The sequence below is a fragment of the Erinaceus europaeus genome, chromosome 12 (assembly GCF_950295315.1).
Source record: "Erinaceus europaeus chromosome 12, mEriEur2.1, whole genome shotgun sequence".
NCBI lineage: Eukaryota > Metazoa > Chordata > Mammalia > Eulipotyphla > Erinaceidae > Erinaceus > Erinaceus europaeus.
The window spans coordinates 101,080,565-101,097,553 of NC_080173.1; the positions used below are offsets into that span (position 1 = coordinate 101,080,565).

General features: G+C 56.4%; 1 protein-coding gene across 1 annotated transcript in view; it reads left to right on the forward strand.

Moving 5' to 3' along the window:
• The first annotated feature begins 2,891 nt into the window (after nucleotides 1-2,891).
• The window catches only part of CDCP1 (CUB domain containing protein 1), a 79,185-nt gene continuing 65,087 nt past the window's right edge, over nucleotides 2,892-16,989 (forward strand). Inside the window, exon 1 of the mRNA XM_060204853.1 lies at nucleotides 2,892-3,059. Coding sequence (XP_060060836.1) covers nucleotides 2,978-3,059 — 82 coding nt within the window. The 5' untranslated portion in view covers nucleotides 2,892-2,977. The remainder of the gene's footprint in view (nucleotides 3,060-16,989) is intronic.

The following is a 16,989-nucleotide window of genomic DNA, read 5'->3' on the forward strand; positions in this document are numbered from 1 at the left end:
TGGGGAATTTCTTGAATTGCACTGTTACTTTGTGAGGCTTTTATGTTTTATTCAGACATTAGATCTTTGAAGTGAACAATTTTCTTAGTTTTCGCCCGTCTTTTAATCTCTTCGTATTTTTGTTTTCCTTTCTGGGAGATATTCCAAACTTTTGATTTTTTTTTTTTATATATTTGCTATCGTTTAAAATTTTGTCCAATTACTTTTTTCTGGTCCCCTGAATATTCTTTGTTTTTGCATCTCATTTATGCTCCATTGACATACGGTTGCCTGCTCTCTCGAGAATCCAGCATTTTCACTTTGCTTTGCTTAGTTTCGCCTTCTCTTCTCTACACAGTCCTTTCCTTCAAAGTTGCTTTTCAGTTTGGCTACTGGCTGATTTTGACTGGATGATGTGAACCTCTGATTTATGAAGACCCTAGCTGATCCTGTTCAAATCAAGGTCTTACAAAGCTGGAATGGTGGGGTTTATCCACTGGGATCCACAAGGCAGGGATCTAGTTAGCCAACACATGGTGATAAACAGACCATATATGGGGGCTGGCCAGTGGCACAGCAGGCTAAGTGTACATGGCGATGATGCCGGTCTGCAGGTGTCTGTCTTTCTCTCTCCCTCTCTGACTTCCTCGCCTCTCTCCATTTCTCTCTGTCCTGTCCAACAACAACAACAGCAATAACAACAACATACAATAATAACAACAACAAAATGGAAAAAAAAAAACACAGCCTCCAGGAGCAGTGGATTCATAGAGGAGGCACCGAGTACCAGCGATAACCCTAGAGGCAAAATAAAATTTAAAAAACAGACCATCTGTGATGCCTCTCCTCTTGGAGTGGTCAGAGGTCCCAGAAGCAGATTCTTCCAGTCTCTGTCACATTCTAGAAGATGCATTGGGCCAGGGGGGCTCAAGAGCTCAGCCTTTAGAGTGCATACGCTTCCTTTATCTACCTGGTTCCCAGAATGACTCCAAACCTTCGGCCATGCCTAACACAATTCAGTTCAGACTCCAGAAAGCACTCCAGACTTCTGCCTGGGTGACAGTGAGGCGGCAGCCACCTATTCAGGAAGACAGGAGAACAGTTCCAGGAATCTAACACTCACCAAACAGCTTTCTCCAAGAGGTCCCTGCTCCAGCTCTTTTTTCACTCTGGTTCCTGCACGTCTTCCCAGGTTTCCAGATTTTGGCCCAGCCTCTGGCTGCCAGAGGTCCCGGGACCTGGAGTCATCTGGGTAGAACCCTGGCCTGCTGGTGGAGAATCCTGAGACCTTTCACTCCCTCTCTTTGTGATCCTCTGATCCTGGACCTGGGTTGTGGTCTACAGGATATAAGGAGAACCCTCTGGGCCTCGAAGCTGGGACAGCTGACGTGCAGCTGGGGGGGTGGAGGGGAGAAGCAGCCCACACCACTGACCCATAAGGCTGCTGCTGGTGCATCTAGTAGAGAACACATGCTAAACAGCACTAGGACACAAGTTCAAGCCCCCGGTCCCCACCTGCAGGGGACAAGCTTCATGAGCAGTGAAGCAGGGCTGCAGGTGTCTCTCTCTCTCTTTTAAAAATTTTTTTAATTATCTTTTATTTATTTATTAGATAGAGACAGGCAGAAATTGAGAGGTAAGGGGGTGATAGAGAGGGAGAGAGATAGAGAGACACCTGTAACACTGCTTCACTGCTCATGAAGCTTCTCCCCTGCAGGTGGGGACCGGGGGCTTGAAACCAGGTCCCTGTGCACTGTAACACGTGTGCTTAGCCAGGTGCCCCACCACCCAGCCCCTCTCCCTCTCTTTCTTCCCCTCCCCTCTCAACTTCGCTCTGTCTCTAACCAAAATAAGTCAATAAATATTAGAGAGAGAGACAGAGAGATCCAAGAGGCTGTGATCTACCAGCGGCTGCCTCACTTCAGACAGGAGGCTGGTTTGAGTGTCACTTCCCTTCCGTCTCCGTTAGAGTGTGGCAACAAAATCTGCCTTTTCCTCTCATGCCCCAGGCACAGAACCCCCATTTGGCTCTGACGGGGACTCAGCTGCACAGGAGACGCCATCTCACTGGACCGTAACCTGTCCAGGTTTCTCCCCCGGGTATCGCCAGCCCTGTGGCTCAGTCTTCAGGAATTCAGCCGCGTGCACCGTCCTAGACTGCAGCCTTCCTTGTGCTTCCTCTACGTCTCTGGCCAGAGAGCAGGCTGTCTATTTCCTCTGTCACACCAGAGGCTGCTACCAGAAGCAGAAACACCGCCACCAAGAGCCGGGACTAGGCTGCTGGAAAGACCCGCTGTGAAGTCCGGTTGGCCTGGAACCCAAGCCAAGAAGGAGCAGTGAAGGCTTGGGAGGTCTCCTGGCTGAGCAGGGCAGGCGGCGGCTCCCCTCAAGGTGACCTCTGTACCTGGGGACACACCGCCCTGCTGGCTCAGCCTGCCAGGGAGAGCCAGGCCCGGTGCCCCGGGGAAGGGAGGAGGAGGAGCAGAAGGGAAGCTGGAGGGTGAAGCGTGAAGGGGTGGAGGAGAAGGGGAAGGAGGAGCAGGGGAGGGGAGGAGGATCAGGATCAGGAGGAGGAAGAGCAGGGGGAGGGGGAGGAGGGAAAGCAGGAGGAGGGGAAGAGGACAAGGAAGAGGGGAAGAGGAGAAGGAGGAGGAGGGGAGAAAAAAGAGGGGAGGGGGAGGAAGAGGAGCAGGAGGAAGAGGAGCAGGAGGAAGAGGAGCAGGAGGAAGAGGAGCAGGAGGAAGAGGAGCAGGAGTGGAGGGGAGGAAGGGGAGGAACAAGAGCAGGAGTGGAGGAGGGGAGAGGAGGGGTGCAGGAGAGGAAGGGCAGGGGAGGGGGAGGGGGGCCTGGTGAGCCCCAGGGCACAGGGAGGAGCCCTGCAGCCCGGCAGAGAAGGGGCGGGGCGGGGCGGGGCGGTGCCGTCGGTGCCGGGCTGGGCGCCCCGTCCACACTCGGAGCCGGTCTACACTCGCAGTGCCCGCGGCCTAGGCTCCCGACCATGGCCCGCCCGGCCTGCAGGGTCGCCGCCGTGCTGCTGGGGGTCCTGCTGCTGGGTGCCCAGCTCCAGCCTCGCGAAGCCGGTGAGTGGGCGCAGCTCGGCGGGAGGGCCGGGGGCGGGGTGCTGCCGGGTGCGGGGGTGCTGCCGGGTGCGGCCTGGTGCGGCCGGGACCAGGGGCCGCCGGCTGTGGGTCCCCGCATGGGGTGGCCGTGTCCCCGGGGGTCCCCGCATGGGGTGGCCGTGTCCCCGGGGGTCCCCGCGTCGGGGTGGCCGTGTCCCCGGAGGTCCCCGCATGGGGTGGCCGTGTCCCCGGGGGTCCCCGCATGGGGTGGCCGTGTCCCCGGGGGTCCCCGCATGGAGTGGCCGTGTCCCCGGGGGTCCCCGCATGGGGTGGCCGTGTCCCCGGGGGTCCCCGCATGGGGTGGTCGTGTCCCCGGGGGTCCCCGCGTCGGGGTGGCCGTGTCCCCGGGGGTCCCCGCGTCGGGGTGGCCGTGTCCCCGGGGGTCCCCGCGTCGGGGTGGCCCTGTCCCCGGGGTTCCCCGCGTCGGGGTGGCCCTGTCCCCGGGGGTCCCCGCGTCGGGGTGGCCGTGTCCCCGGGGTCCCCGCATGGGGTGGCCGTGTCCCCGGAGGTCCCTGCATGGGATGGCCGAGTCCCCGGGGGTCCCCGCATGGAGTGGCCGAGTCCCCCGGGGGGCCCCGCATGGGGTGGCCGTGTCCCCCGGGGGTCCCCGCATGGGATGGCCGTGTCGCCGGGGGTCCCCGCATGGGGTGGCCGAGTCCCCGGGGTCCCCGCATGGGGTGGCCGTGTTCCCCGGGGGTCCCCGCATGGGATGGCCGAGTCCCCCGGGGTCCCCGCATGGGATGGCCGAGTCCCCCGGGGTCCCCGCATGCGGTGGCCGTGTCCCCCGGGGGTCCCCGCATGGGGTGGCCGTGTCCCCCGGGGGTCCCCGCATGGGGTGGCCGTGGTCCTCGGGGGTCCCCGCATGGGGTGGCCGAGTCCCCCGGGGGTCCCCGCATGGGGTGGCCGTGTCCCCCGGGGGTCCCCGCATGGGGTGGCCGTGGTCCTCGGGGGTCCCCGCATGGGGTAGCCGAGTCCCCCGGGGGTCCCTGCATGGGGTGGCCGTGTCCCCGGGGGTCCCCGCATGGGGTGGCCGAGTCCCCCGTGGGTCCCCGCATGGGGTGGTCGTGTCCCTGGGGGTCCCCGCTGGGGTGGTCGTGTCCCCGGGGGTCCCCGCATGGATGGCCGTGTCCCCAGGGAGGAGGTCCTGGGGCCTCGCCCTAGGTGCCAGCACCCCGCAGGTCGAAACCGGGGAAGGGTGGGGCTGCGCTGGGGAACACAGGGGCCCTCGCAGCTCTGGGCGCCCAGGCGCCCCCACACACGCCCGGGAGAAGGTGTGAGAAGGTTGATGGCGCCCCCGGTGCCTCCCTGAGGGTCTGTGCGCCCCGTCTCGCCTCAGGGATGCGGATTCGAAAATGAAACGGTGGGGGTGGGCAGCCGTGGGCTCAGACCATCTGAGGGACTAGATGGGGGATCCCAGACTGGGTGCTGGTCCCCAAAGCCAGAGCGGGGGTGCCGGGCCACTCCCAGACCCGGGTGATACCCCAGACCCGGGTGATACCCCAGAGCTGTGCGGATCTGCTGTGGTGCCTGATCTGCGTCTTGGTTGCCTGGGCTGTGAGGAGGCACCTTGGGGCCCTGGGGACATGACATACGGAGCCTGGTGTCTTCTTGGAAGTTCTGTGGGGTTTGGTTTTGGTTTTGCTTTTTGTGAAATACTTCTTTTAAAAAAATTATTTTTGGATAGAGACAGAAATTGAGAGGTGGGGAGAAGTGGAGAGAAGGAAAGAAACCTGCAGCCCTGCTTCACCCTGCGGCTGGCATCTGGGGCCTTGAGCCAGGGTCCTTGCGCTTGGTGATGTGAGCCAGGGTCCTTGCGCTTGGTGACGTGAGCCAGGGTCCTTGCGCTTGGTGACGTGAGCCAGGATCCTTGCGCTTGGTGACGTGTGCCAGGGTCCTTGCGCTTGGTGACGTGAGCCAGGGTCCTTGCGCTTGGTGACATGAGCCAGGGTTCTTGCACTTGGTGACGTGTGCCAGGATCCTTGCGCTTGGTGACATGTGCCGGGCCCCCAGTTCTGTGGTCTCCTAAGGAGGTCTAGGAAGGTCCCCATCTCTGGTCCCCAAGCCCGTCCTGTGGTCTCAGAAATGTGCCCTGTGAATCGAGGGCTGTCCTCTGTGTCTGGGGCAGCTGCCCAGCAAGTCTGTTTTATGGGAATCTTGGAGATGGTCCCTGGGGGAGAAGGGGGTCTCTGAGAAGTTCCCAGAGCCTGTCCTTATAGGAAGGAGGGAGCTGGAGGGAGTCCTAGCACGTGGGGGTTGTCCTTTAATTCCCTGACTCTCAGCAAAGACTGGGCAGTGTGACAGTGAAGCAAGCACGTCACTGTGCAGTGTGTGGCCTTGTCGGAGTGTCCTGGGAGTCTGGCTTTCTCACCAGCACCCCACTTCCATGAAGAAAGGACTGACTGTGTTGGAGTCATGGACGTGTGTGTGTGCGTGCGCGCGCGCGCACGCACTTGATAGTGGCTCACAAAATTGTAAAGTCACAAGGTATAAAAGGACTCATGGTTGGGGGGTGTTCAGGTCCTGGAACATGATGGCAGAGGAGGACCTAGGTGGGGGGGGTAGAGTGTGATGTGGAAAACATGTGTTAGACATGTACCAACTGCTGTATTTTACTGTTGACTGTGAACCATTAATCCCCCCAATAAAGGAAAAAGACAAAGGAAGGAAGGAAGGAAGGAAGGATGGAAGAAAGGCTACAAGGCATAGTTCCATACTGCACGCACCACCAAGGCCGTGTCCATCCTCCCAGTGCGAACTATGTAGTTCTTACAGTCTTAGAAACTGTTTTGCTTTGTTTCTCAAGTTCTCTACACGTGAGTGAAGCCGTCTGGCAGCTGTCTCTCACTCTACTGATCTTGCTAAACATCATCCCCTCCAGTTCCATCCATTTTGTCCTAAGAGACGCAGTATCAGCTTTTCTGACTGCGGAATAGTGTCCCACGGACTATGCAGCCCACCACTTCTCTAGCTGGTCATCTGTTGACGGGCACTGAGCTGCGTCCGCTCGTTGGCTGTCGTGAATAACGCAGCTGTGGACACGGGGAGGTACGTGTCCGTCTGAACGAGCGTCTGAGAGTCCGCTGGATAAATGCCTGCGAGTGGTAGGAATCACAGCCGTATCAGCACCCAAACGTGGTGACTTTTTTCCCAAGAGCCCCTCAGGCACCATAGTTTGGGTCAGTGACCCCATTCTTGTGGCCAGAAATGTGAGGGGACATTCACTAGTGTGCTCACTCACCCTCGCTGAGGCTCTCCACCTGCGTGATTAATGAAAGCCCATACCCCTTAACTATCATTGTAAACTATAAAAATCATCCTTCAATCTAATCATTCCAGACCACTTCTGACAACCTGGTAATTGGCCCATCACCTCCTGCTGGCAGCTGGCAGCATTCTGAGCAACAGGCAGAGCGAGCCACATCCCCTCCCTCTGTACCCTGCGCTTAGAGTCACTCAGCAGCTTTACCAGCTGCCGGCTCCGACCTGCCCTCACCACCACGCACTGAGCTCCGCGCAGCACTGAGCACTCTTCCCGTTAGGCGTCTCCTGCTTAGCATCTGTCACTCCTTCCCGAAAACCCTACCTTCTGTGTTCAATCAGGAGCTTACTGCCGTACTTCTTAAGCTTTTTATTTCACGTGGGGACCACAACGGCCACAGACTATCTGTTTCTCAGCCCGTAATGAAACTCAGGAAGACGCCCTACTTAAGAGCGCCAGTCCTGTGAATGTCAACTGCGCAAGGCCTCCCTCCCGGGTGGCCAGAGTACTTCCAAGGGTCTCAGGCAGTCACTTTGTGTGTATGACTCACTGCCCCCTCCCACCCTCCTTCTAGACTCCAGGTAGCTTCACTTCATCTGAACACACCATCTATTGTATTTGCAATGTACTTTCAGACTTTTAAAGAATATATTTATTTATTATTGGATAGAAATTGAGAGGGGAGGAGGTGATAGGGAGAGAGAGAGACACCTGCAGACCTGCTTTGTCACTTGTGAATCTTTCTCCGCGTAGATGGGGACCAGGGACTTGAACCCAGGTCCTTGCACTGTAGTGTGAGCACTTAACCAGGTGGCCTGGAGACTTTTTTCCTTTGCAACCAGGGTTATCACTGGGGTTCAGAGTCGGCACTACAAATCCAGCACTCCCGCCTGCTATTTTTCTTTTTTTCTGGTTTTGTTAGCTAGGACAGATTGAAATTGAGAGGGGAGAGAGATAGGGAGGGAGAAAGACACCTGCAGTCCTGCTTCACTGCTTGTGATGTGTCCCCCCTGCAGGTGGTGAGCTGGGTGTTTGAACCTGTGTCCTGGTGCATGGTAATGCGTGTGCCACTTTGAGACTCTTTAAACACCATTTTGTCTAAAATGTTGTGTGTATAGATGGGACTATACCTAAATATGATTACTATACTGAAGTAGACACTGGCCAAAACAGTCACCTGGGTGAATGGAACTTGAGTCCCACAGTGTCTGAATAATAGTCACAGCTAAACTCTGTCCTCCCAAGCAAGCATCCCAGACACGTCAGCGTGGTTCGAGTCACTTCACTCTCTATCCGCAAGCCAGGATGCCTACCAGCCTTCTGTGTGAAGCAGCACAGAGGTGAAGCCCCGTGCTCAGGGCTCCCCACCTGGTATGTACTGACTCTGACAGAGTAGCAGCCTAGAGCGACTAATTCCAGAATTCAGTTCTTGTCACCAGTGCCGTATGCCCATGTGAAGTGGGACTTGTCACCTGTAAGACAGTGTCTCCACTCTGGACATTGTCTTTCATTCAAAAGACAAACACAATAAATAGAAACTGTTTTTAGGGGGGGGGGGGAAACTGCCTGCACATAGTAACAGAAATCCAAATAGTGCAAAGTTGATGTGCAGAAAAAAATCCTGCCTGTTCCTGTGGTCCTGTGACTTGCAGTCATACGTACATGCATATGATCACACACACACACACACACACACACATGCTTTTAATTAATTAATTAATTAATTAATTTTTAACCAGAGCCCTGCTCAGCTCTGGCGTATGGTGAGGCGGTGGGGGGCAGGGAAATTGAACCTGGGACTTGGAGCCTCAGGCATGAGAGTCTCTTTGCATAAACATTATGCTATCTCCCTCCACCTGCCTTTATTTATTTTTTTTAATTTGTGATTATAATAGGTTACAAGATTGTAGGATTGCAAGGTTTAGTTCCGCACTACGCCATTCCCCTCCCTCCCCTTGAGGTCAGAAGTGACAGGAAGTCCCTGGGGGAACACAGACATTGCTGCACCACGCCGGAACACCTGTTCCGGGCCACACCTGTGTACCCGGGGGAAGGAAATTGCTGCCCACGAATGGAAGCGGGACAGGTGTGGGCGTGGTTTAGCAGGGAGGAGGCGGGGCTTGGGAGTTCCTAAGGCCTCTTGTGGGCGTGGCTTAGCAAGGAGGAGGCGGGGCTTGTGTTTCTAAGCTACGCCTGTGGGCGTGGCTGAGCTCTCTGTCTAGGTGAGCCTGCCAGCATGTGAGTCAGGGCTTTCAGGATCCCTCTCCCCTCCCCTCCCCTCCTCTCCCCTCCCCCTCTCCCATCCTCCTCCCCCTCCTTCTACAACTAAGTTGTTAATTTTCCTGAGTAAAGTTTAAAATGCCTGGAAATCGTGCTTCCTCCTCGATTCTTTGTTGGGATCATTTGTGATGGGCCTCCAGATGTGTTCCCCCCGCAGTGCACCCCCACCTCCAAAGAGAGGAGAGCCGCCAGAGTTCTGCAAGCCTTACAGTTAGCTGGCTTTCTGTTTCCTTTCCTATGGAGCTTCTAAATCCCTGGACTGTCCCCAGGGCTGGGAGTGGTGGGGACGTCCTTTGTGACTAGATGGCGTCCTAGATGACTAGGCTGGGCTGGGCGCTGGTCACCTGGTTGAGTGCACCAGTTATAAAGCTTTAGGTTCCCCGTTCAAGTCCTGGTCCCCCACTTGCAGAAGGAAAGCTTCACAGGTGGTAAAGCAGTTTCTCTCTCTCTCTCAATAAATAAAACAAATAAAAGAAAATGTAACCAAAAAAATGAAAGAAAAAGAAATTTTCACTGTCTTGAATGCAGGGTGGGGGTAGACAGCATAATGGTTTTGCAAAGACTCTCCTGCCTGAGGCTCGGACGTCCACGTTCAGGCCCCTGCACCACCATCAGCCAGAGCTGAGCGGGGCTCAGGTGACTCTGAGGTACCCTTTAGTAGGTGGCGTGGAGGTGGAGCGGTGTCTAGCCAAGTCCTCGCTGGTCTTGCCTGTGCCAGAATCATGTTCTGCTTCTCTTTCTCCTTCCCATTTGTGAGAATAAATGGGGAGAGAAACAGAAAGGCCCGTCCCTTGTTTACCTAAGGATGGGACTGGTTGCCGGGGAGCCAACCTAGTGGAAGGAGGGTGGACACATCCCTACCTCGTGACCTCCAGCAAGAAAAGGAGCTGAGGGGAGAGATTCTGAGGGGAGAGACTCGCCTGTTGAGAGTCTGGGTGGCCTGCGTCCTTGCCCACAGCCTGCCATCTGGCTGCCCCTGAGCTGTGCCCTCTTAGGATAAACAGATAAGATAGTACATCAAGTGCTTCTCTGAGTGCTCTGAGCTGCCCTCTCCAACCCCCACGCGTTACCTGTGTCTGTGACCGACTGCCTGTAAATCAGAGGTTCCCAAGACGCCCTTCTTGGGTTCAGATAATTTGCTAAGAGCAGGTCGCAGCACTCAGAAACACTTGAGGTGGAGGGGGGGCTGGCGCATCTGGTTGAGCGCACGTTACAGTGCACAAGGACCCGGGTTCGAGTCCCCCGTCCCCACCTGCAGGGGGAAAGCTTTGAGTGCTGAAGCAGGCCTGCAGGTGTCTCTCTGTCTCTCTCCCTGTCACCCCCATCCCTCTCACAAGTGGGAGCAGAGTTACAGTAAAGGCTGTGTTCCACGTGCATTTCGATTTTTCCCTTCTCAGCCCTCTTGCTAAGTGCTCTTCCCACGTCAGAACCTGTGGGTAGCTGCAGCTCCCCAGCCCCACTCACCTCCTTTCAGCTGCCGCGGCTGGGTGCGTGGAGAAGTGTGTCTGCAGGTGAAATGCACAGGGAGGAGTTGCTGGGCCAGAGTCTGCATGGAAAGCCCCAGGGACACGGGGAAGAAGTGGAGCCACAAAGAGGGTCCCGACATGGGTGGCCACGCCATCTCTGAGTCCAGCAGCCTTTGCGGAGTGTAGGCTCCTAACCTTCTCCCTGTGATTTCTTATTTCCTTGGTTATTTCCAGCCGAAATTAACCTTAAGCTTTAGGGGGAGCAGGAACCTTTTGGATCTCTTTTCAAAAACCTGATTTCGGTTGGATGAACAGAATGCCCTGGGCACTCTGTCAGGAAGACAAGACACACATGAGGTTTGACACTGGGGATGATTCATTCTGGGTGACCCCTTTTTGTAGTTGATCAGTCTAATAGTCAAGGTGTAATTAAGCTGCAGTTACGGACAAACCCCAGAATGTACGATGTCTCCAATGCAAAGGGTGTGGTTTTCTTACTCATAGATTCCCAAGGGGAGTTCTCCTCTGGTTCTCCTGCAGGACCCATCCTGTTCCCACTCTCATCTCTGGCTGTGCCATCTTCAGCTTGTGGCTTCTGTGGGGACCGGGCGCTGGTGCACCCAGTGAAGCGCACATAGCACTATGTACAAGGATCTGGGTGCGAGTGCTCACTCCCCACCTGCAGGGGAGTCGATTCACAAGCAGTGAAGTGGGTCTGCAGGTGTCTGTCTTTCTCTCTCCCTCTTTCTCTCCCCCTCCTCTCCTCTCTCAATTTCTCTCTGTCCTATCCAATTAAATGGAAAAAATGGCCTCCGGGCCAGCACCGAGCCACAGCGATAACTCTGGAGGAAAAAGAAAGAAAAAGAAAAAAACAAAACCAACAACTTGTGACTTCTGTCACCGGCTTACCTGTGTTCCTTTGTGTTGAACTCATGGAGGTGAAGCAGCAGGAGGGTTTCGCACAGGGAGGGACTTGACTAGAGAAGGATTTTATGGTCCAGGAAAGGAACCTGTTCACATCATTTCTGCCATCTTATTGGCTAGAAAGGAGCAGCCTGGCCCCTTCCACTTGGAAGGAGACTGAACGGCAGCCACTGTGAGCCCAGGAAGAAACTGGCACTATCTGACTGAAAACGCAGCAGGCAGAGTTCTTGGGAGTCAGGACACCTGGCTCTGACTTCCAGTCTTGTCGTGAGCTTTATGCCTTGGGAACGAACCCTTGCGTCCTCCGTTTCCCCATGTTTAATGGAGGAGCTTGGGCAACTCAGAGGAGGCCCTGGCCCTCACGTATGATGAGCTGATTTAAGCCAGAACTGATCTGCAGGCCTCCTGGAGACGCCCTGGCTGGTGGGGCAGCTCAGGCAGGCTCATAGCCGCATTTCCGCTCATGTCCGGAACTGCGCCTGGCACACAGTGGGTACACTCCATAGATGTCCGTGGAAGAAACGGGTGGAGGGTGCAGCCTGACCACATGCCATATCTGGGGGGGAAGGACACACAAGCATGCAGGCGTCTGGTGCCTTCTCCATGTCACACTGCTTGAAGGCAGCAAGGGACGGACATTCTGAAGGCCAGGTTCTGGCTCCAGGTCTGAAGCTAATGAGACAGAGAAGGAAGAGGAAGTGATCACGGTCCTGGTTCACTGCGGGTGTAGACTGGGGAACCGGGAGAAAAGGCAGATTGTCAGGCGGTCCCGGTTCACTGCAGGTGTAGACTGGGGAACCGGGAGAAAAGGCAGATTGTCAGGCGGTCCCGGTTCACTGCGGGTGTAGACTGGGGAACCGGGAGAAAAGGCAGATTGTCAGGCGGTCCCGGTTCACTGCGGGTGTAGACTGGGGAACCGGGAGAAAAGGCAGATTGTCAGGCGGTCCCGGTTCACTGCGGGTGTAGACTGGGGAACCGGGAGAAAAGGCAGATTGTCAGGCGGTCCCGGTTCACTGCGGGTGTAGACTGGGGAACCGGGAGAAAAGGCAGATTGTCAGGCGGTCCCGGTTCACTGCGGGTGTAGACTGGGGAACCGGGAGAAAAGGCAGATTGTCAGGTGCGGCCACAGTTCTGTGTCTTGGCAGAGGGTGGAAGGACCTTGCTGAGCCTGGCTTTCAGCCTCACTCCAAGGCCTGGGGTCTTCAGTGCGTCACACGTGCCCTCAGCTCTGCAGGTCTCGTCACTGTGTGGTCAGGGGGCAGGCGGCGGACACCTGGCTGAGCACACATGCTCCCATGTGCAGGGACCCGGGTTCAAGCCCCCACTCCCCACCTGCAGGGGGAGAAGCTTCTCGAGTGGTGAAGCAGGGCTGCAGGTATCTCTCTCTCCCCCGCGCCTCTGCATTTCCTTCTGCCCTGTCAGTAAAATAGGAAGGAAGGAAAAGAAGTAAGTGGCAGGCAGGAGTGGCAGAGGAATGCAGCCCTCTCCTGGAAACGTGCGGGGCAGCCAGGACACACGCAGCCAGGGGTCCAGGGGACGCAGAGCGGCCTCGGTGGATGTGGGGATGGTGCGCTCTTCCTGGTAACATCTGGGGGGTGTGAGTGCAGGAAGAAAGACCAGAGAGACGGGGTTACGCCCAAAGATTCTGGCCTCACAGTGTGACTCTGCAGAGACCCCCCCGGTTGGGCGTGTTGGTGACGGCATTGGCACACACCCCGTCCTGTCCCCAGGCTCGGCTGACCTCAGCCACGAGCATCCAGAGCCAAGTCCAGGGATGGCAGATGGACACTGGGCAGCCGTCTGGGTTTTGGGTTCTGCTCACTTGACCCTGTGCAGTGTCACCCAACACAGGAGCTGTGAGGAGGCTTCTGCCACTCTTGGTGTTCGCGGGCCCAGCTGGCATGGGGCTAGGGTGGCAGATGTTTGGATTTGTCCAGACAGATGCTTTGTCTTCTGCTGCTGATCTGGAGCTGGGAGCGTCGGCTTATTTCAGACAAGGATGTCTGGCCGAAACAAACTGCACCTGAGGGGGCCGGGCTGTGGCAGCTGCTTAAGCACACATAGTACTAAGTGCAAAGACCTGCATAAGGATCCGGGTTCGAGCCCCTGCTCCCCACCTTCAGGGGGGACACTTCGTGAGTTGTGGAGCAGGTCTGCAGGTGTCTCTCTCCCTCTTGATTTCCCCTCCTTTCTCAATTTCTCTCTGTCCTAGCCAATAAAATAGGAAAAAAAAAAAAAAAGGCCTCCAAGAGCAGCGGATTCATAGTGCCGGCACCAAGCCCAGTGCAGCCGTAACTGTGGAGGCAAAACAAACAAATGAACAAACAAACAAAAAAAACACTGAACCTGAGAACTATTCGCAAACAATGGTGAGAAGCCTGGAGATATCACAGAGGATTCAGGTGGGGAGAGATGCGACTCCTGTGTGTCTGAAGGGCTCGCCATCTCCTGGGCCCAGGAGACTCTCAGCCCTTGGGGAGGGCCATGTGCTCCGTGGTGGGGAGGGCCGGGAGAGAGTTGTGTGCTGCTGCTCCCGCTGGCTGTCTCTGGCCAGCAGAGGCCATGTCTCGGGAGGTCTTGGCATATGGTGATGGGATGTCCTTTCTGCTGACTGCCAGTCACAGTGGAGCAGAGCCAGGAGCCCCCGCAGGGTGTAGACCCAGGAGGGGAATCTGGAGCCCCCGCAGGGTGTAGACCCAGGAGGGGAGTCTGGAGCCCCCACAGGGTGTAGACCCAGGAAGGGAGCCTGGAGCTCACGCAGGGTGTAGACCCAGGAGGGGAGTCTGGAGCCCCCACAGGGTGTAGACCCAGGAGGGGAGCCTGGAGCCCCCACAGGGTGTAGACCCAGGAGGGGAGCCTGGAGCCCCACAGGGTGTAGAGCCAGGAGGGGAGTCTGGAGCCCCACAGGGTGTAGACCCAGGAGGGGAGCCTGGAGCCCCACAGGGTGTAGACCCAGGAGGGGAGTCTGGAGCCCCACAGGGTGTAGACCCAGGAGGGGAGCCTGGAGCCCCACAGGGTGTAGACCCAGGAGGGGAGTCTGGAGCCCCCACAGGGTGTAGACCCAGTAGGGGAGCCTGGAGCCCCCACAGGGTGTAGACCCAGGAGGGGAGTCTGGAGCCCCACAGGGTGTAGACCCAGGAGGGGAGTCTGGAGCCCCCACAGGGTGTAGACCCAGGAGGGGAGCCTGGAGCCCCACAGGGTGTAGACCCAGGAGGGGAGTCTGGAGCCCCCGCAGGGTGTAGACCCAGGAGGGGAGTCTGGAGCCCCCGCAGGGTGTAGACCCAGGAGGGGAGTCTGGAGCCCCCGCAGGGTGTAGACCCAGGAGGAGAGTCTGGAGCCCCACAGGGTGTAGACCCAGGAGGGGAGCCTGGAGCCCCGCAGGGTGTAGACCCAGGAGGGGAGCCTGGAGCCCCCCTGGATGTAGACCCAGTGCCTCTCCATCATTGTTGCCCCCTTGGTGCTTGTCACACTCTGATGCTCATTTCCCCAGACTGCTTGGATCTCTGACTTAGAGCGACAGGTGGTGGGCATTCGACTGTGCCTACAGTCTTTTTTTTTTTAAATCTCTTTTTATTTATTGCCTAGAGACAGTCAGAAATCAAGAGGGGAAGGGGAGATAGAGGACAGAAATGGAGAGACACCTGCAGCCCTGCTTCACCACTTGTGAACCTTTCCCCCTGCAGGTGGGAACCGGGGGCTTGAACCTGGGTCCTTGCTCACTGTGACATGTGCGCTCAGCCAGGTGCACCACCGCCCAGCCCCACCCACAGCCATTTTCTAGCTTTCTGGAAACAACCTCATTGAAGCCAGCTTCAGAGTTGGGGCACAGCTGGGTTCTAATCCTGATTTCACCACTTCGTTACCAGAGGACTCGGCAAGTTCCTGAACCTCCCCAGGCCTGGATAACAGAATCAGGACAGCAGTACAGCATCTGGCGTAGAGCTTGCTCCTCTGCTCCTGGGAACCGTTATCCCCTTCTCCTTCCATCTCTCTCTCTCTTTCTCTCTCTTCTTACTCACTCACTGGACAGAGACAGAAATTGGGGGGGAGACAGAGAGGGAGAGAGACAGACACCTGCAGCCCTGCTTCAGCACTCGTGAAGCTTCCCCCTGCAGGTGGGGACCGGGGGCTCGACCTTGCACACTGTAATGTGAGCATTTAACCAGGTGCCCCACCGCCTGGCCCTGGGAACTGTCCTCTTCTTGGTGAGTTTAGTTGGGTCCAGGAACACCAACCTTTATGGTGACTGGCAATCTCGCCCATATGCCAGGCCACCGTTTGGAGCCACTTAAGCCGTTTTCTGACATCCCATCCTGGAAATGTGGACCGTGGGCACTTGGGAGAGCAAGGGGGAGGCAAAGGCTCTCAAAGGACGAGACCACATTACAAGCTGTGTGTCTGCTTGCCCCAGGGCTGCCTCCGGGGCTCGGTGCCATCACCATGAACCCACTGCCCTTGGCAGCCATTTGTTTCCATTTTATTGGACAGGACAGAAAAAAATAGAGAGAGGAGGGGAAGATAGAGAAGAGAAACACGGACCTGCAGACCTGCCTCACTACTTGTGAGGTGTCCCCCCTGCAGGTGGGGTGCCAGGGGCTTGAACCTGGGTCCTTGGGCTTAGTACTATGCGTGCTTAACTGGGCGCGCTATTGCCCAACCCCCTGCAAGTAACTGTTATCAATAACAGTAAAGTGAGTTTTTGAAAACTGAAGTGTACACACACACACTCACACACGCACTCACATACACACACTCACACAACACACTCACACAACACACTCTCTCTCACACACAACACTCACACATTCACACACACACACACTCACACAGCACACTCTCACACGCACACACACTCACAACACACACACACTCAACGCACACTCTGTCACACACACAATACTCACACATTCACGCACACACATATACACACTCACACACACACACACACTCACCCATACACACACAACACTCACACACTCACCCATACACACACAACACTCACACACTCACCCACACACACATTCATGCACACACTTATATACACACACACACATACACACACACACACACTCTCTCATACACACACTTCCTGCCAACCGAGGAACTGACCTGAGCAGTTTCCTGCAGCTTGAGTGTGTGCTCAGTTGTCCACGTGAGGTGAGCAAGAGTGCTCCCCTGGGCTTCTGAGAGCCTGGCTGTCCCGGCGTGCCTGGCCAAGGACAGACCCCGGAGGCCTGGCAGAGCCCCGGCCTTTAATCCCCACTCAGAGTCAAGACGGATTGCTCAACTGGCCCGATGTTTGATGTTTTCTCAGCCACTTCAGCCTTGAGGCATGTTCTCAACCTGTCAGGACAGAGAAGACATTTTTTCAAATTATAAACAGCTCTGGGGTCATCTTGCAGAAGCCCAGCACGCCCTGAAAGCAGTTGAACCCTCAAAATAACGTCTTCCTGCCTCTGTGGGAAGTCCAATCCCTGTGTACCAGGAACCTGGACACTGGAAAGGCGGCTCCCGCTGGAACCTCGAGGCTCTAGATAAGCTCCCTGTGATCCTTGCCCTGGGAGTGGAGGCGGAAAGCAACCCCACACTCCTAACAGTCTGGCTAGGTGAACCAGGGGTAGCTAATATCTCAGCCACAGAATTGAAAAGATATGAAATGACTCCCCAGTTATTTTTGCCTCCAGGGTTATTGCTGGGGCTCAGTGCCTGCACCATGAGTCCACTGCTCCTGGAGGCAATTTTTTCCCCTTTTGTTGCCCTTGTTGTTGTAGCCTTGTTGTGGTTATTATTGTTATTGATGATGTCGTTCATTGTTGGATAGGACAGAGAGAAATGGAGAGAGGAGGAGACAGAGGGGGAGAGAAAGACAGACACCTGCAGACCTGCTTCACCGCCTGTGAAGCGACTCCCCTGCAGGTGGGGAGCCGGGGACTTGAACCGGGATCCTTACGCCGGTCCTTGT